General features: G+C 40.5%; 1 protein-coding gene across 4 annotated transcripts in view; it reads left to right on the top strand.

The window, feature by feature from the left end:
- The window catches only part of zbtb46 (zinc finger and BTB domain containing 46), a 63,080-nt gene that overhangs the window by 6,988 nt on the left and 34,921 nt on the right, over positions 1–21,171 (top strand). For 3 of the 4 annotated variants that reach the window (XM_072449766.1, XM_072449763.1, XM_072449764.1), the window contains 2 exons: positions 16,934–17,158; positions 17,974–18,871. In XM_072449766.1, the coding sequence (XP_072305867.1) occupies positions 16,973–17,158; positions 17,974–18,871 (1,084 nt within the window). In that variant the 5' untranslated portion in view covers positions 16,934–16,972. The remainder of the gene's footprint in view (positions 1–16,933; positions 17,159–17,973; positions 18,872–21,171) is intronic. The other variant, XM_072449765.1, reaches the window with a different exon arrangement.

Below are 21,171 nucleotides of genomic sequence, written 5' to 3'. Positions count from 1 at the left end.
CGAGCAAGTGTTCATAATTCGATGGAGACTTTTTGTTGCCTTGACGTTTGTGGACTTGACTTGATACCTAGGCCCAGTTGCCCTGGGGTCGACTGACAGACAGAGGTAGTCACTCTGACCTATTCTACCACAAATCACGGCACATTCATTCACAAGGGTGGTTAAGGACACAATAGCAGGAGGCATCGAGAGTAGCTATGATTGAACCGCCGACCTTCTGGTGAGTAGGCTCTGCCTGTGCCACTTTAAGTCCTCCCATCATGATTAGACCCAAAAGAGAAGACTATTAATAGAGCAGATCCTCCCATCTCCAGTCCACTGTTCCTCTATGTCCGTTGACCTTTGCCCCTCACCTCCGCCTCTTTGTCCTCTTGCTCTGGCTCTTCCTCTCCTCCTCCACTCCCTTGTCTTTTCATCCCTCCTTAATCCTCCCCCCTCGCCCCCTCCCTCCTCTTGTAAGTGGGCCAGGTGCCTCCTGTGGCCTCCCCTACTCTATTTCTCATTTTTACCCTTCCTCTCTCTCATTCTTCCCCTGTTCTCTTTCTCGGTTTCATCCTTCCTTCTGACCCTAACTCATATTTATACATCCCCCATCATCCGACGTTCCCAATCCGGCTTTTCCCAGATCGGACATTGTGCACTTTTAAGATTTATCCGTCAGGTGAAGCGGTGACTCCTCCAGTGAAAATACGGGTTGTTGTGATTTATAGGGGACTTTTAGGCTCTTACAACAGCAGTTCCTAATGCGTCGGTGGATACATTTAGGAGGAAATTGGAGTTATGAACTCTCAACCTGAACCGTGACAGAAGCGAGCCGGTTCACATCCCCTTTTCAGAGATCACTCCCCAAACCATCCATGTCAAACTGAAAATGTGAAATGAAAGCGACGTTGTGTGAATATGTGAGTTTGGTTTAGCACAGATTTGTCCCGGTTAAAGTTAACAGGATTTATTGTTTCATTCTTGTATGCGTTCACCAATTCCCTGTGCTCTTTGTGTAAATAGTGATTGTGTTGTCCTTGTTAAAGTCAAACGCTCCACTCTAGAACTTTCTCTGCAAACCAGCCTCTTCATTGAGAGGAGGGAAAAGCAGAGGGGAAAGTTACATGTAAAAGTACTGCATCTGTAAAACTTCACATGTTTTGTTTTATCGGATTCTGTACAAGTGTCGCTTTAGTCAGATGTTTTCTTTCTTTGCCTTTTGCTTGACGCTTGCTGATAGTGCTAGTTCATGCTTTACACGTGGTATAGATCTAAATCAGACAGACGAGGGTGTTCCTGTTTCGACATGTTTTGGTCTCAGTATAGTCTCCTTTACGCTTATCTCTGCTTATGAATCCGATTTCTGTCCTTGCAAATTCCTCACATTACAGCCTCTTCGCTCGTTGGCGTTGCCTTTGTCTTGGCTTTTCCCCGGTCCTCTCTCTTCTTCTCACCCCTCCATATCACCTCTCTCGTGCCGATCGGTGCGTTCGCAAAAGGGGGCGGCGGATGATTGGTGCTTGGCCACTTTGGACGGACACCTGATACTGGCACCATCCCGCAATGTGGGAATGTGTGACTTGGACCAAATGAGGTTTTCCAGGGTGGGAGTTCTGCCTTTGCAATGGTAATATCCGCAGTTGTCCTTGCCTTTAGCTCGACTCCTTTGTGCCTTTGTCGTGGTTTGAAAAGTGCGGCGCTTTGATGTTGCGCTGTAAAATTTCAAAGTAGGTCCCAGCAAAATGTCACGCACATTTTGCCTCGTATCGATTGATCTCGATTGTCTTTTTGATTATATTTTGTCTCATTGGAAACAAATACAAATGGCGCATCATTTTGTTTGGTGTAGCTTTGGTATACACTGCGCATAATATAAATCATTGCCATTTAAGACAAAAATATGTTTTTCTAAAGTCTGATTCTGCTCCAAACCATATGCTTTTATTGACAGGTTTGGCAAGGAACCTCTTGATTAAAAAGAGCCCAGCAGATAATAGTCAATTAGAAATGACTGAATCTCAATCTTGATTACAATGTACATGCACAGCCCTATTCTTAAGTATTTCTATTATTTATTTACAAAATGTAGATTAGTTCTAATAGATGCAAACTGTGGCTGTGGCAGTAGCATATTTGTTATATAAAAGTCCAATAATAGTGTTGATATTATAAATAAGTGAAGTAATGATTGTACTTTTTGTAACAGTAATAGTTGTTGCATTTCTAATTGTAATACTACTTCATCTACAACTATTACTATTACAAAAAAAAACAATCATCATCATATAATTTGCGCAGAATTCCTCGATTATTTAGATGCATTAGAACTTTTAACTAGTTGTCAGTCCTCTCTTAACTCCCTCTAAACCTGTGGAAAAGGTGCCAAAACAATGCAGTGCAGCTCCTAAATGCCTGTGAGCGATGTCAGTACAGGTGAGGCAGACGTCAATCTGTCCCAGAGGCTGTGAGGGGAGAGGACAGATCCGACAAGGAGATAAGGAGGAGCAGACAGGCGGGACCGCGGGGACAGGTGAGGGACTGCTCTGGTCACTCACTCTGGACAGTTTTGCCTCCAGTTGTACTCATTTGACTTCTTCTCCACTTCCTACCATCAGTCTAAATTAAGTTTGTCATTTAGGCTGATTTGGGCTGATTTTTAGGCTGATTTAGACTGAAAAGTGCTTGGAAATATGTGTACGTAGGTGTGTCAGACACAGCTGTTCAGTCAAAAGTATAGAATGGAGTTTAGTAACATTTTCTACTTCAACGATGAACAGTACAGACTTTTTACAACTTTAGCATCTCCTTTTGTAGTCTGTCTGTCATTGCTCGGCTCTATTGATGCTACATATTGATGGCGCTGTGTAGGCCTATCGAACCAGGACAGAACACTAATCCTTGAAACAAACCATCGATTTTTACTTTACCACCATGTCTTTTGTTCCCAAATTCTCCCTCCCTCCTCTTTACACCCTTCACTGTCTCCTCACTGACGACTCCTCTCTATATTTAGATAAAATCTGCTCTTCTCCTTTTTCCTTGATTTCTCTCGCCTTGATTTCCAAGTCTTTATTGCTCCACCTGGTTTCAAAACGAGTCTGTGTTGTCGCGTTGTTTTGATCACGGCGATAAGTGACAAAGCTGCCTGCCACATGAGAAATATATATATAATATTTTCTGTCCCTTGAGAGTTCTACCTGGTCATACACAAATATTTTAATGCATTTATATGTGTGATACTGTTAAGTTATTCCAGAAGTTAGACCTGTTGTAACCCTGGAAAACCATATTAATGTTTATTTACTATGTTTTTGTTTCTGTCAGCCTTTATTTGTTAGTTGATGGTGTTTTGTAGACCAAAAATGTACATAGTCGACCAATCATTTTTTTTGGACGGAAAGGATATATTTAGGAAGAAATGAGGAGGCTTTGAGTGAGCTAGCTTAAGATTTGGGAGTTATTAATACTGTATTTAATCTTCCTGTTGGCGTAAATAACACTGTTTCCTGTCCCTTGTCTGTATAAATAGTTGCCTTTGCATGAACTCTTGGTCTTGTACTTTAAGTGCAGCTGAGGTCAGATTAAGATTTGAAAACTTTCATCATGCTTTTCTTATTTGACTAATCGTTTGACAGAGCGTTTCTCTAGTCAACCACAGCCATGTTGGTTTATTACAGTAATTCTGCACTTTCATTTAGACTTGAATCTGTTCATTCAGTGTTTATCTCTGATTTAGATGTAGGCTCAACATTAGATAGGGTTTGTCAGCGCAGTCCTTGCGTTAATGATGATGTTGACACTGAAATGTCTGCATATTGTCTAAGAGGTGTTGTTTGTTTTAGGAATTAGGTTACATGTTACGTGTTTGTGCCTCAGATCGCGAGTGACTGAAGCGGTGTGTGATAATGGTGCAGGGGGAGGCAGAGAGGGCGCGACTGTTGGACTTGGACTCTTAAGCCTTTTATGCTCCCTCTTTGCATGAGCTCATTGTCAGCTCCGGTCTGGGGAGGATTTTGAAAAAAAAGATGTCTCTGTTTGCAGTTTGACAGAGTTATACCCTTCAAAAACACACATAGAGAAACACACAGTGGACACCCGCCTCTGCACCAGAGCGACTGGCCACTGACTCACCGCCTCCAGTCATTCAACCACACATGGGACAAACAACAATTATCAATCACTATTTTATTCACTAAGCCTTTAAAAGGGTGCAACGTGGGCAACTGCAATACAACATAAGAGACTATATAATGTGATCTGTTTTTTATCATCATATCATATACAAAAAGGTCCACATTCCAAACTGTCGTGACTTTGGTGGTTAAATTATGCTTTGAGTAAGATTTAAGTCTGAATTAGGTCCAAACTGACTTGATTTTTGTTTGACTTTTTGCTGCAGTAATAAATTGTCCCTTAAATCCATAACTTTTCAAATACAATGCAGAACCGCTTCAATCTTCACCCTTCTTCCTTCCTTCTCGGCGAAGTGTTTTAGCGCCTCGTCCAACAGCTCGGGGCAGGCGGTTGCCAGAGTGCGCTGCTTTTGTGCATAGTCGTGTCTGGCCTGGTCGTGACAGGTTGCTTTTTGCACTGACAGGTTTTGTGTGGGGCTCTATGAGGGGCCCGGGGTCTATCTCGGCACACAGGAGGCAGAGCAGAGATGTGGCAGGCTGTTAGCTGTGGGTTTGAGCCGGGCCAAAGCACTATATTGTTACCATCACTGCGCTGATTTGGTGCTTTGAAAAACATAACTGCACAAGGATGGCCGAGTGACATAAGGCAAGTCGAGGAATAAGAAAGGTATTAAAGGATTTTCTCCTCTGTTTAAAGCCAGTAAATGGTGACGACAGTCTCTTTTTAGGTATTCAGTGTATTTATGTAATTATTTTAAACACCTGCATGAATTGATTACCTTATATTTGCATAATCACGATACAACATTTTGTATTTAAGACAAATAAACACTAATCATTGTCTTTAAGTAAATCATGACGTATTTAGTATTACTAAGCTCTTTTGAGACACTCATTCAAGTATGATCAATTGTATCTGTGCCAAAGAGATGACTCCACAAGAACTACACACATCCTCTTACCTAAGAGCAAAGGAATAATGAATAACACTTTCAGATTTGTGAGTTAAATTCTGTTTTGGAAAAAAAAAAAATGTTTTGTTCGACAAGCTGCCTTAAATACCCAATAATGATGTCTGCTTTATGCTCACTACAAATAAACTTGATTCATGGAACTATCTGAATAGTTCATTAAAAATCATATCGACATTTATGTTACTTTACTTTTCTATAAAAAAACAACAACAAAAACACCCCGGCCAAACATTGCGCGATGACGTCAGTCGTGAAATGATCAATATCATCTTAGTCATCAATCATTCCATCTCCTACATATCACACTCACCCTCACATTTCCCTGCCTACAATGTCTTACGCTGGCCCTCCTCCGTCTCTCTCTCTGCCGCCTTTCGCTCCGGCTTCTCCGGCTGCCGTGATAATGAGATGTTTCATTATTTGTATTTCACAGCTTTTAATAGAGAGAGAATTTAGGCTAAGCCCTGGGTCGTCAGTGAGGGAGTTACCTCAGGAGATGTGTAACTGACTTTGGGGGCCTTTGAGAGACGAGATAGCCCAGAAATATGTACTTTCACTTTCAGACAATGAGGAGATGCTGCTGGGTAATTGTGCAATTTTAATACGGGTCCCTTAACAAAGTTTAAATTAAATGTATTCAAGTTACGTAAAGGCATTGAGAGGATCGTGTAGGATTGTGTCGAGACGTAAAAACAAATATTGGTTCTGCGCATTTGCAAAGGTTTGTCATTTATTTATTTATTCTGTACATGTGTGAGGTAAGGTAAGCTCTATACATCTTAGTGTCACACCTTTTTCTGGTCACTTTGGGATCATGCGCTTTACCATGCTTGGATTTCGCTTTGGGGATTAACACCTGCTGGGTTTAGAAGAACGGTTGCTATTAAAGTACACGCTAAAAGTAACGTTACCCGCAACAACAAAAGGGAACATGTCATAAGGTGTATTCAGAGTGCATGTATTATTTGCATGTAAGAAAGTTCTAGAAGATTATTAAATGAGAAGCAAGAGGACAGGATGCAAGCAGTGCTAATTCTGCGTAAGACTTGGCGATCCTTCCTTAAGTCAATCACTCTTAAGGCGCGTTTCAATTGATCCGCTTTCGAACGGATCGGGCCGGTGCGCGGTGTTTTCACTCTGCAAAAGTCGTACCGTACCGCTCCGTTTGAGGGATTGGAAAGGGTACGGGGGTTCCGGAGGGGGCTGGCTCGCTTTAGGCCCGCGGAGAGTGTCGTTACCCAATTTGGAACGCCAATGCGATTTGGCACATCCTTTAGTGAAAGTCGTCTAACTCTGTAAAAAGTGGTTATTTTGTGTATTTTGTCAAGTAGTGCTCAGTTAGTTTGATCAAAATGTGACTATTTCAGAGTTTAGTCTTAGAAAGAGAAACACAAGTGATCATTTTAGTTCATTATCGTCAAACTTATCCGTTTTCCATATTAAGTCAGATTTTACACAGTGCTGTTCCATTTTCTAATGTTCATCAACAACACTTTGAGCATGTATTTATCAGTAAAAGTCCATTTGAATCTTAATAATAAGGTTTGAGAGCGGTTTGACGCCAGACGATTGGACAAGAGAGAACAAAAGAAAACGCCATATTCCCAATGATTAGAACTTTTATTTCTTGAGCCAATAGACTAATAGCGAAACAAAGCTAGTGCACATTAGCATCAGCTGTTTCCTGTTTTATGAGGCATGGCACCCGGCGCAGAGAAGTGAAATAAAACAAGCCACAGAAATATGGAAATACTAAACGTCTTTGTGTGAATCGCTGAGATCGGCCTGTACATGGCAGAACCCTGCGAGCCGGGGCCATGGACCCTTCCGCCATTAACAAAAGCGATCGGCAGGACCAAGGCTAGTGGAGACGAGGCTTTACTCCACCTTGGTAACAGGTCGACTGGTAATGGACAGTGGACCCGCTTAGAGCAAGATGATTAGCTCCTCCATCCTTACGTGGAGCTTTACAGACATAACGCAAAAGAATGTACTTATTACAATTACACGTATCCTGCATGTTCACATATTGATAAAAAATACATGGCACTTGGCTCAGACTTGCACCGGAGCAACTGTGACTGTGTTGGAGCGCCGTTCTATTCTTTTCATGTGGTTTTAATGTACGGCTACGTGAGGTTTAGAACTCTGCGTATGAGCCAGTCCGAACGTTCTCAAGGAAGTACAGAGAAGTACGAGGCAGAGATAGGGGGAAGTAAGTAAACTATTGATGAGGGAACATTCAAAGCTCATAAAAGTCAAGCATAATACAGTATGTCCCCTTTAAACTGGAAGATTATTTTGTTCAGAGCTACAAAACATTCAGATTTTCTATCTTAGTGCCAATCATTCTGTATCAATCATAAATCTCACACAATTATTTAAACCATCCCTGTCTCTAATTCACACCCAATTATATTTTGTTGTTTTTTTATATGATTTATAATGATGATTTAAACAAAAGGTGAGAGGAGGGAGAGTTTAAAAGGTGTTGGCTGAGCTGAGATGTGCAGATGCAGGTTACATGAGCGAGGCGTGTAGCTTCTGGAGCTCGTGAGCACAGTTTCCCAGTGAAAAGTACATTTTTTAACTTTACTATAAGTTTGTGGTCTTAGCGGTTATCGTATACAACTGTAAGACATACATCAGATATCGGTGTAGGATCAAAACAATGCATATCGAACCATCTGTCTTTCTTTCTTTGATGCCCTACAGAACCAATAGTGTCTCACTACAATAGAAAAAAGCGCGAGGAACACACGATAAATGGCGAATGAAACGATAAGTTGATGTATCGTGACAGTTCTTTGTTAAACTTGTGCGATATAGTTATGGGTTTGATGTTATTTTGGTCCCTACTTGTCAAGTGCTTACCCTCATTCTTCTGTCCCGGGAAAGACAGCCAGCTCCGGCGGACGGGGGATTAACCCGGGGATAAGGCCCTGATGCCCAGTTGAGTGGAAGGAAAGCTGTTTAAAATATACTGGCCGCCGGACGCTCGTCTCTCTTTCCGTCCAATCCCTGCACAGCCTCTGTCAGCTCTGGATGTTCTGCTTTTGCCCTTTCCAAAACACACTCAAATTAATGTGCAGAAAAATGTTCATACAGTTTGGAAAAATAATGTATTTTTGGGGGGTATTTTATATTTATAAGCTAAGTTTCACAAAATTCCTTCACTTCTTACCAGTAAAAAGCAATATATTCTGCTTCTGTCTTAATTTGTCTTCCATATTAGCATAAAACACCACTATTTCCCTTAATATCTCTTTCTTGGGGGCAGCATCATTTATTTCACTTTGTTTTGAATACTTAACATAATACATAATTCATTTAGTGTAGACCTGCCAACCTGCTGCAGAAGTATGATATGTTATTGCGACGCTACAAGTTGCTGCTGAATATATGCGAAAAGAAGATTTTTTTAGGAGATAAGGATTTAGGTATTAAACTGGGACGCCTGACAGCAGAAATACCAAGTCTTGGCGACCAACTACTCAACTCTGCGTCCCCTCCTCCGTTCGCCACACATTCATTCAGTCTTGGCCAGTTTTTTGTGAATCCACCCTGCTGGTCCATAACGCCAATGCCAGGATGAAAGCCGAGGGAACTTCTCTGGGAATAACTGACCTTTATAAGTTTGAAGACGATAATAGTGAGCTGAGGTGTCAAATATGGCTCCACGATGGTGAGGAAAAGTGAATAAGAGTCTTTCAGACCCGACTGGGCAGCAGGTGCATCGTGTGCCAGTCCCAGTTCTGAAAACTCACATGTCAAAAATAACCTGTAAGGGCGTGATATGTTTGAACACAGATTCATTTACATATTTCTGGACTATAAGTCACACCTTTTTTCATAGTTTTGGCCGGGGTGCGACTTATATGTATATTTATACTTATATACTTTTACTCCGGAGCGACTTATGTGTGATATTATTTGTTATTTTCACACTTGTACTCCAGTGCGACTTATTTTATATGTTTTTTTCTTCTCTATTATGCATTTTTTTGGCTGGTGCGACTTAGACTACGGAAAATACGGTACCAGTAATATCAATAACTTGAAATAATTACAATCCACCAACAAACAAAAAAAGATATGCGCAATATATTGAAATATTGAATGTATGAAAATTTGAATATCGAGGTTACAGTAGCGCTTTTGTGACAAACACCTTTATAGTGCCGCTTTTATTTGATTTTTTTCCTCATATAATCAATTCTTTGGCCACAATACACATGAATGCACTGTTACCATGCCAGTCTAGTGTAATGGAGGACAGCACTTGGCCCTGTCTGACAAACAGTGTGTGTGTCTTTGATCCAGAAGGACCTTGTATTGTCCCCTTGGTCAAGAAGAGGCAGAGGACTGGCTCTGAGGGACAATACACACACTCTCTCTCTCTCTCTCTCTCTCTCTCTCTCTCTCTCTCTCTCTCTCTCTCTCTCTCTCTCTCTCTCTCTCTCTCTCTCTCTTCTATTTAAGCTGTCAATAAATGTGAGTATAAAGTCAAATTCTATCTATCTATCTATCTATCACTACCAATTTCTCTCTCTCTCACTCTCTTCCTCCCTCTCTTGTCTCCCTCTCTCTCTCTTTCCCTCTATCTCTCGTTCTCTCTATCGCCCCCATCCGCTCTCTTTCTCTCCCTATCTCTCCCTCTATGTCTCTTTCTCTCTATTGTTTCCCTCCCTCTCTATATTTCTCTTCTTAACTCTCCCTCCCTCTCTCTCTCTTGTCTCCCTCTCTCTCTTTCCCTCTATCTCTCTTTCTCTCTATCGCCCCCATTCACTCTCTTTCTCACCCTATCCCTCTATGTCTCTTTCTCTCTATTGTTTCCCTCCCTCTCTATATTTCTCTCCTTAACTCTCTCTCCCTCTCTCTCTCTCTTGTCTCCCTCTCTCTTTCTCTCTATCTCTCTTTCTCTCTATCGCCCCCATTCACTCTTTCTCGCCCTATCCCTCTATGTCTCTTTCTCTCTATTGTTTCCCTCCCTCTCTATATTTCTTTCCTTAACTCTCCCTCTCTCTCTCTCTCTCTCTCTCTCTCTCTCTCTCTCTCTCTCTCTTGTCTTCCTCTCTCTCTTTCTCTCTATCTCTCTTTCTCTCTATCACCCCCCATTCACTCTCTTTCTCTTTCTCTCCCTATCCCTCTATCTCTCTTTCTCTATTGTTTCCCCCCTCGCTCTCCCTCTCTCTCCCCCTCTCTCCCTCCCTCTCTCTCCCTCCCTCCTTCACAGGTCTCTTCAGTTCACATGTCTGGTCAGGGCCTACAGTGACTTTGGCGTGATGTGACCAGGGCGAGGCAGTGGTGACGCCATGACAGTTGTGCTAAACTTGACTGTAGAAGTGTGTATTTAAAGAAAAGGGGTTTGCTGATTGTGTGAAAAGACGAGCGGGGTAAGACGCGCGTCACTTTGGGTTTGCTCTCAGAAGCGTGACAGGGACTGGGAGCGGTGGCGACTTTTCTGAAACAACAAACGTTTCAACACAATCAGACAAAATCTCAAGAATGCCTCGCTTTTATTCCAATGTTCTCCTGGGTTCACAGGCCACACACGGTGATGGTTGATCAGTAACAGGAAGTCTCTGTCTTGATGTTCCCTCCAGGCCTGTAAAACAGATCACTAAATAATCTGTGTTACAGGTTAACACACTGCATTTCTTTAATTGCTGAAGACAGTGTGCAATAATGAACACTGTGTACATATTATTAACCATAACTTACAATGGATGAGACACTGCAGGTGAATAGGAAAAATCTATTCTAATCTAAGTATTACAAGTTTTCCATCATGTTATGTTTTCATATTAAAAAAGGAACTTTATGTGTAAAATAACAAAATTAAACATACATTGGGGCATATGAATCAGAAGAATGGACAGAGCAACTTTAAATGGGGAAATCTTATTTGCTATTAGAGTAAATTAAGCCTTACTGAAAATTGGCCTAAAAATGCTAGTTTACAAGTTTACAATACACTTTAGAATTAAATATAAAAAAAATCCTTCTGTACGATCCGTCAAAATCTTGTTAATTCCAAGATTGTAAAGTTTGGTGTGTGTAGGTGCTACTTAAGAGCTGAATTCATATAAATCTATGGATGTAAGTGGATTCAGCGAAACACGTCTTTATAAACGTCTTTGTCTGTAGTTTGGCCAGTGTGGTTGTCTCTACATGAAATCTCTTTAGAGTAAACAGAAAAATATTGAAAAATAAAAATGTCAAGTGTCTTTTGTTTGCCCCAGGTCAACCTTGTAAAAGAAGACTCAATCTCAATGGGTTTCTTACCTGGTTACATAAAGGTTAATAAATAAATAAGTTAATACATAATTAGTGTTTGTCAAAAGCTATAAAGACAAAACATTTTCACGTAGCTGGAAGACTAGAGGTTTATCTTAAATGCAAGTAAAGTAACTTGAAAATGATCCTGAAGTATTTACATTAAAAGAGTGTAAATAATCCTCATGCACAGACTCAGACACGCGTTCTCAGTGACTTTTCTCCAGTTTTAATTTTTTTCTCTGCGAGTTCACTGCGGTTTTCTATGGTTCTTTGTGTTGTGACACTCTGAAAGCAGTCTTTACTTTCTGTAGCCTTGGTGAGCTGCTAATGCTTCCGACGAGAGACAAAAGTCCTCTGGCTCTTTCTCTATGGCTGATTGTGTGACAAGTTCATTTTACCTTTAGTTTCCATCTCGTGTCAAGTGTACATTTGAACAAAAATGTGTGCAAGGAATCAAGGTTGGCTCTGCTCACGTGCTTCAAGAGACTTTGGGCTTTTTGAATAACTCTGACATTGAAAGGTGAATGAGAAAATGATGGAATAGTTCTTGCCGTTCTGAATGTTCTAAACCTTTTTTTTTGTTTGACGGATGAAATGTATTATCTTTGCGTGGTCCTTTTATCCGCATACATTGTGAGTTGGTCTACAGCTTGACAACTGGGTCAGAGAGAGCATGTTCAAAACAGCAGTCCATAATGTGAAGACTTTTGAATGGAAGTGCATATGATCATAACGTCATAACCATTTGTTTATTTGCAATGAAAGAAAGGAATGCTAAAACCGCCCTCAATAAATAAATACAATAACATGTCTTCTTTCTGCGGAGTAAATTGGCTCTGCTGAAATTAAACAAGCCAATTAGAGGAGCCCAGAGTCTAGGGGTCGAAGTTCATGCTGTTAATGGCTGTGCTCTCTAGCTTCGTCTGAGTTTGCCCAGGATTTAGCTTTGATTAAAACATTTCTCCTTCTCTGTTGTTGCCTCTTCACCTTTTCATGTTTATCTCACATTTTAGGCTCCATTGGGCACACTCCAGGTTATAACAGCCCATGCCACACAATCTGTCAAAGTAACAGATACCACCATACAAAATAAAATGTTCTATCATCACTACGATGTTATTGTCTTACATTAGCACAGAACTAGAGGCGGGCAATACTCACAAAAATAAATATATCAATGTTTTTTTTATGTGAGTATCCCGATAACTATAGACAGTATTATTTCCAACAGAAAAGTGTTAAAAACATGTCTTTAAACATAATTATTTTAGGTTTAATTATCAGACAAATGTGAAATGTCTGCAAAAGGAATCACAAAACTGCAGAAATATCACATCATAAGCCCTTATTTGAACGTTTACATGTTACGTCTGGATTACTGCTCATTTTTAACTAAAAACACTATTCAAATTTTACATATCATCAAAACTACATTCATGATATCCAAATTTCGATATATTGCCCACCTTGACTCAGAACTGCACTTACGTCTGTGGCTCAGGTTCTGTTCAGGGCAAAATTAAAAACATTTGATATTTTTTTTTAATAACTACTCTTTAATTAGCCTTAGTAAAGCATGAACAAATACTTAATCGTTTATTTAGAATTATTGAGGCTTAGAAACTACTTAATCAATACCCTGGCTCCTGTGTGAACCCCATTCTATATGTTCAATTTCCTGTAAATAATTAAGTAGGTGATATTTGCTTTTTGCTGTAGTTTTGCCATTTTTCTTTACAGTTCCTTATTCATTCTGATTTACAAAACAATAATTAGTCACTGAGGTGGAGAGGTGTGCAGCGGTCCACTACAGCTGTTGACTGTAGCTGCTCTGGAATCGCTGCCTTTATTTCACTACATAAACTAAGTTGCACCGCACATTGACCCTGTCTCTCTCTGGTCACATTTCTTGAAAAAGACTCTGAATAACACAATTACTAAGGTGTTTTTTTCCCCTGTAAATAACTGACTTTTTCTATATTTTCTGTGACTCTGGGAAGAAGCCTATCTTATAGTCCAGGCTATACAAGTGCTGTGGCCCTGAGCGGAGCGAGGCGGAGGAGGTGCTGTATTCAAAGCACATTGGTTTGTCTCCAAATGTCAAAGGTGAAGACTCTCAATGCCTCCATCAGGGCAAAAGAGAAAGGAAGGATAACTCAAGGTTACCACCAATAGATTTTTCTCAGAGCTGTGCGAGCTGCAGAATAAAAATGTCAAAACTTACTTTTGACAACACAGAGTCTTAGTTTTATGCCTCAATCTATAAGCTTAACACAGCAGAGTATAACTTCTGCGCTTTCTCTTTGTCACGTAGAGAAGCCAAATTTAGTTCAACAAGATTGTTGATATTTAGCATTGTACAAGTTGTAGTTGAGTATGTGTGTTTTCCCTGTAAAGATGGGTTCTATCTGGCTTCAATCACATGCATGCTATAGGTTAAATGAGTGGCATTATAGTGAGTGAACTGCACAATTTGGGAAATATATCTACCGTATTTTCTGGACTATAAGTCGCACCAGCCAAAAAAATGCATAATAGAGAAGAAAAAAAACATATATAAGTTACACTGGAGAATGAAATGCGGTTGCAAGTGTGAAAATAATAAATACTATCACATATAAGTCGCTCCGCAGTATACGTATAAGTATATAAGTATAAGTCACACCCCGGCCAAAACTATGAAAAAAGATGCGACTTATATACGGTAATTGGGTTTTTCCGTCAAGTATTGCATTTGCGATTAGATTTGCGATTTAGGTTTCAATAATAAGATTCTGTTCTAAGTTCCCATTTTAAACGCTCCCAGGAGGTTTGACTGAAAGACTGAAAGGCCTTCATAAACCAATACAATAATCACATGTATTTCAGAACGAGATATTTAGTGTTTTTTGAAAGATTGCAGCCTTTGCTATTTGCTAATTGCGTCCATACAAATGACAAATAAATTGCAGCTACAGCGTGCTCTCAAGAGTGTGGGGTCATCTGTCGGTGTCAGCCCTTCTAATATGCCTCTATCTTCAGTTCTTCACTTTATTAGTTCTACAAATAATGCTCCGAAGAACACTTGAGGTAGTATCTGAGCATTGACCAGATTCTGCGCTGGTTGTCACCACGAGTCAGTCGCCCGTCTGACGCTCTGTGCTTGTCTGTTTGGAGGTGGAAGAGACACTGTGGATTTATTTGATCTTACAAGCCATCAGAGTGAGCAGAGCGGGGCTAAACATGACCTGAAGTGTGCCGGCCCCCCAGCAAACGCCACTGTCACCTTAGCCAACTGGAGCTGTCGTTTTGCTCAACAACCCACGAGATCTGACAGCTGTGGTGTTCCCAAAACAAATCACTGCTGCATTTGGTAACACTTCACATCCCGGAGAAGGAGCAGAGAGGAGAGGCTAGCACTAAAGCTAATGCACTGCTGGGGTTTCAAATATCTTCTCTCTTTGTGCATTGACTGGTCTCTAGTCTTTAGCGTTCGACTCCATCTGTTTTCTGTGAGTAATCTGTGTTGCAGTCGCTTTGATGCTTTGTGTGTCTTATTTACACATAATATTGCATTAAACAATAATATTGAAACAATCTTTAGCCACTGACACAATAACTCTAAAGCAGGACAATCCCAGTAAACCCTTTTCTAAATGTACTGTATCATTAAAAGACATGAGCCACAGCAAATAAATAGTGGAATGAACCAATAATTTGCCATAGAAGTGACTAATTCAACCCTCTACAGCTCAAATCTTATTGTATCACACATTATTAGTAATATAATAATAATATATATATATTAATATATATATATATTACTATCACTAAATTAGTAAAAGTTATTATGTTTGAGAGGTGGTGATATCACCTAAATGATCTAAATCTTAAACAAAATGATATTATTTTGTGGATTCTACAGATTCTTTTTTTTTTTTTACAATTGGTCAGAAATGTGTTGAAATTTTTCTTTTCAAGAATCACACTTGTGATAATTCAGGTCACTATATAATTGTAAGAACAAATAATAACCGTGACCATTTTAGAAGCAAACTTAAGTATTTTTTGTTCAATATATAGCTCAAAATGTAAAGAACTTTTTATCTAGCTGTTTTTGTCACATTTTACTTTATTTTGTCTTTTAGAAAGTTCAGTTTTGTGAAGCCGGTTACAAACTTGTGGAATAGTAACACGTTAGACCATAGGATTGAAAGAAAATTAAAGATTTCACTGTTGTGTCTCAATCATTGTGAATAATCTTGATTTCTTTTTTTTTACACTATTGTAACACTAAAATGTGATAATGTGACATCACTAATCACACTCATTTAATTGACTGTAAAATGTATTATCATTTGAAATTAGTTGGGGTGGTACTAATACTTGAGTCATCATGCTCAAGTAACCAAAGAAACCGTACTTCCACTTTTATGTCCATCCAGGAAAGCCTATAGTAAATCCGTAAATATTTGATACTAGTAGTTTTTGGGGCACATTGACTGTACGAGTCTTTGTCTCAGGAATGGAATAATGACTTGAAGTTTACAGTGTCATTGTGAACGCTGTCACAAAGTGCTTTTTGTTCCGAGGCACTACTCACAAACTGTCTACTCATTAACTATCTTCATTTTCTCTTTGTCTCCTCACCTGCCGCAGATCAGAAACTTAAGGGTGAAAGTTCATCCTGATTGAAAATCCACAAAATAGGGACTGGAAAAAATAACAAGCCATTTAGTCAGTGTTTATTGATAAATTTAATCGTAAAGTGCTTGACTAAATTAGGTGTTTTTCTGGATATCTCTCAGTGTTTTGTAGAGAGTTATTCTTCGTAAATGACATTTTTAATGAGGACACACACACACACACACACACCACACACACACACAAACACACACACAGCTGTCACACGCAAATGGACCTGTCAGACAGAGTTTAAATACTGATTTTTGACTATTTGTTCTTGAGCTGTTTTTAGACATCAAAACCGCGAGCGAGTGAGACGTGGCTTCCATTGATGTGTTGTTTTCATGTCACACTCGTACCAAAGTATCCATAGCCTTTTGAAAATATTTGTTCATCTGAATTCAGTTTCCCTCCTTTACATTGGAATGAGACCCACGTTTGACAGATGTTTTGCTTCTAATGAGAAATAACACAATTTTTTATCATCGCTGGTAGATTATATTGAAAAAATCTACTTTGGTCGCAGTTTCCTCGTAGCTACTCACAATTTGGGGAATTTGTGACACAAAATTGTACTCTTACATTTGGATAAATCTGTGTATCTTTGTATAATCTATTTTATACTCTACCTAACGCCCACAGTTGGTGAGACAGAGCTAAGCCTAAGTAACAGATAAACAAACGTGCAACTAAACTAAGTCCATTGTTTCGTCCACTTTCTGATTAGCTGTCGAAAATGACAAATGTTTTTGATTTGCAATATTTTGTGCTATTAACAGCCGTGACGCATTGGATATAAAGTTTGCTCACACAGAGGCGACCATATTATCTCGCTTTCCTCTTTTGTCACTGAATTGATCCTCATGCACACTTTCCTCTGGCTTGTTGTGTCTGCAGCAGCCGGTTTGGAGGAGAGGCTTCGGTTCCACTACACAGATGAACAACAGAAAGGAGGACATGGAGATTTCGTCTCACTACCGACAGCTCCTGCGCGAGCTGAACGAGCAGCGGCAGCACGGCATTCTGTGTGATGCCTGTGTCATCGTGGACGGAAAGATCTTCAAGGCCCACAAGAACGTCCTCCTGGGCTCCTCGCGCTACTTCAAGACCCTTTACTGCCAGGTACAACACAGGGGCAGGCTACAGGCTCGGCTTTATTGATCCACAGGGGAAACTGTCTAAAAGCACTAGCTGTGTAGGTGTTTTTAATCCTTATTATGATACTTACTGTACAAAGTCTCAGATATTTGTTGGCTTCAAGAGTGAAAACAAATTCATTATATCATTTCAGTTGCAGGTAATCTAAATAGGTGGGATTTTACTCAAGTATTACTATTTACCAGAGTAATTACCGGTACTTATTTTAGAAAATGTAGTCTTTCTTTTTTTTTAATCTTTTTTTCTAAATGTGAAATTTTCCATATTCCATTAAAAACATTCATTTAAATTTACTGGGTTTTACTTTATAGCACTTTGTTTATAGTATTAGCCCAGACTAACAGTATTTAGCTTTCTAGAAATGGAAAGTCACCTGCATGATTCCATGGAAATAAAGAGTTAAAATCATAAATCGGGACATTCTCCTCTAAGATAGATACGTTTTATGCCATAATATGGAATGGTATAGCTACAGAAACAACATTTTCTTGGAAACAAGTAAGTGAAGGCTCATCCAGGCCAAGTATGAGTCAGGTTTGTGGAGATGCAAGCCCGCTCACAATAGGAAGCATTTTGTTATACATTTTTTAACAAACAAAAAACAAGTCTTTATTTTAGTTGATGTTTTGGCAAATAAGTTACATACTAGGGCTTTAAGGTTAATATGTTTTATTGTATTAGTACTTTGACATATTATTTGAAAGTACTTTTACTCGAGTATACATTTCGGTACAAGTCAACCTCTGTGCTCCACTCTAAACAGTACACTTTGTTCGCAGGTTAAAAAAGGAGCCGATCCACCTCACCAGACGACTGTCACTCACCTGGACATTGTCACGGCAACAGGTTTCAAAGCCATTTTAGACTTCATGTACTCAGCGCACCTCGCCCTCACCAGTAAAAACGTCATCGAGGTCATGTCCGCCGCCAGCTACCTGCAGATGACTGACATTGTCCAGGCGTGCCACAGCTTCATCAAGGCGGCTCTGGACATCAGCATACGCTCCGAAATGGCCGACGAGCTGGCGGACTTTGAGATGGGGGCAGTGGCTGCGGCCGGGCTGGGAGGAGGTGGTTTAACCGGTGCCGGGAGTGCAGTTGGCTCCGGACTCGGAGGCGCCGGCGGGGGAATAGTCGGAATGGCATCCGAAGCTTTAGCGTCGATCATGTCCGGTCGCAGCACCTCTCCCTGGCTAGCTCGCCGAACTAGCCCCGCGAACTCGTCAGGGGACTCAGCCATCGCTAGCTGTCACGAAGGGGGTAGCACTTACGGCAAAGAGGACCAAGAGGCACCCAAAAGTCACGAGAGCCAAGAGGAGACCTGCCATGACTCCCAACCAGCCTGGCCACATGACTACAGGCCCGTCACAGTCAAGGAGGAGCAGGTGTCGCCCGCATCCTCCTCGCACCCGCGGGACACGCAGAGGGGTGCGGCCCAGAGCCAGACGGAGCAAGGTGTGGGGCAAGCGGGAAACGGAGACGGGCCTTGGCAGCCGTTGGCCGGGTCGGGCAGGAGAAAGAACAGAAAGAACAAGGACACCGTCAGGCATATTACCCAGCAGGCCGAGCGAAACTGGGACAAAGAGCGGGACCGAGAGAGGGACAGTAGGCCCGGGTCGCCGCTGCCCTCCATGCTGGCAGTGGCTGGGTGGAGCTACAATGGACAGGACATCCCAGGTAAGGAAAACTAAACACCCTAAATGTTATCCAATCATCTGTGAATGACACCTTTTCCCTCTTCGGTCCGCGTGAGTGACTGGCAGGTTACGAGCACAATCATGAGTGAAAGATGTTGTGTACTTTTTAAAATTGTTTAATGAACACTAGTACGTATTTGAGTTTCTAGAAGTTTGGTAGAGCGCCAAAGTTATTCAAATATTTGCTTAACAAATTGCTTGTAAATGACTGATAAGTGTTAAACATAGTAACACCTTAGAGCCCAATCTTATGTACTGTATGTGTTCTCCAGTCAAACTTTGCTAATTAGCCAGACTGCAAACCGATCCAAGTTTTGACTCCTTTTAATTTGTAGCAATGCCAGGGTTATTGTATTTTAAAACGACCTCTTTCCTTGCAGAGAGATTAGCGAGTTTCTTCGTTAATGCGTTAGCCCTAAGATGATTATCTGAAGTCTAGGTGCGAGAGCTCTGTATAAATAGTGGCCGCATAAAGCAGCCCCCTCATACATCACTTTACGTAACTTTACGTTGATCCATGAACACAGACATTGTTTGGTTGAGAGAATTCCTTTACTCTCCTGAATACTTAAAAAGCATATCTGTCTGTGTGATGTGTGTGTGTGGGCCCAAGGCGTCGATAGGTAGATCATTAAAAGTAAGAGAAGCTAATCCTGGGTGCATTAAGGGAGTTGGCTGTGAAATGGGCACACGTGTCGTGCAGCAAAAGAAAACAGGATAATTGAATTGACCTGGGTCACTGCACGGATTACCAGTGAGTCCTCGCCAACACAGACTCCGCCCCTTCTCTCTCTCTCCTTCTATATCTCTGCTTCTCTCTCTCTCCTTTCCTCTCTCTCTGGGGTTTAGGAAAGGACCTCCAGAAGGGCACGGGCAGGAAAATGGGAGAGGGGGGCTAATGAGGCAATGGAGTGACAAATTCAGAAATGAAAACAGGTAGAAATTAAGAGAGGGAGAGAGATATCTGTTTGACTTTACTAATCTTTATCAAGTTTGTTGACATTATTAAAGTAAAGCACACATTTGCTTCTTAATTACAAAAGGAGAGGACAGAGGAAGGACTTGTGTTGTCTTGTGAAGGCTGGCCTTATGTTTGGTCAAGAAGAGAACATCTAAGTCCCATTTACAGAAACACATTAGGACATTCAGCTGTAGTTAATGCTTATCGAAAGATCCTTTATTTGTATAGATATTTGTGAGTGTTTTACTTGTCATTGGAGTTGATCGTCTATAAGACCCAAGCACATGATCCCTCTTTCCAACAGCTAGGATGTCTCTCCTTGTTGTGTGTCAAGGGGCGGTCTCTGTGTGTTTAAGTTTTTTTTTTGTGGAACTGGCTTAGTGAGGTTCAAACAGGTCTTGGATTTTTCCTGCAGTTCACTACAGGGATTAGTTCTCCTCTGTGTACTTCTCATTTACTTCTTTGAGTTGTCTAAATGAGTAAATTGAAACTGTGGTGCAAGGCTATTTTGTCCAGGATCTACAGAGCTTATCTTGCAGGTAGTATGTAAGGGTTTGCCGTCTTAACTCCCTATGGTCCTTAACAAAGGAGCTTTTTGCACCTGCGGCAGAAAATACAAATCAGATTCACGGACATATGGAGGGGCATGGTATTAGACCTCTAGAGTGTTCAAATCAAGCAGGCAGATAATAATGCTCCTAATTCGGCCATGTAGTGGAACACAAGCGTGGTAATAGTAAAGAAACAGGTATGCACTAAAGTTGCTAATTAACAAATGCATTTAGTCTCATTGGGTCTGTTTAAAATGGTTGAGCAGGTTTTCTTTACACCCATACCCACTTATTATAATACATCTCTGAAGCGAAAACTACTTATCTTCCCTTGACAAGCAGAACACAGGCCATCCAGAAACCTATCATTTCAGCCAAGTTTGATTAATATAGTTGTATGATTTTGTGTGTAGTGTAGACTTATTAAGTCTGGTCCCTGTAGCAACTTACAGGTAAAAAGGAGAGGGCACCTTCACACTAAGATTAACCTAATTGCTTCATTCCTTATTGATGAGAGGTCTCTCTGTTTCCTATTAGAAACTCGCACTGAGTAGGGCGCTCTAATCCTTTTCTTGGATATTATAACATAATTGTAAAATTAAAAAGTTGGAGAAGTTTTGCCTAGTTTTTAAAAATACATCTTTAAATAAATGTTAATATATTCTAATATTGTTAAACGTGTTGATATAGTTTTTATCAGTAGGGGAGGGGCATTGGTTGTTTTTGTAGAAAGAGTAGAAAGGGTACTCTGTAAGTGAGAACACAGTA

Source organism: Eucyclogobius newberryi, unplaced genomic scaffold (genome assembly GCF_026437365.1).
Source record: "Eucyclogobius newberryi isolate DKJ021-1_F unplaced genomic scaffold, fEucNew1.0.hap1 SCAF_17, whole genome shotgun sequence".
NCBI lineage: Eukaryota > Metazoa > Chordata > Actinopteri > Gobiiformes > Gobiidae > Eucyclogobius > Eucyclogobius newberryi.
This window is presented reverse-complemented; position numbering and strand designations above follow the sequence as displayed.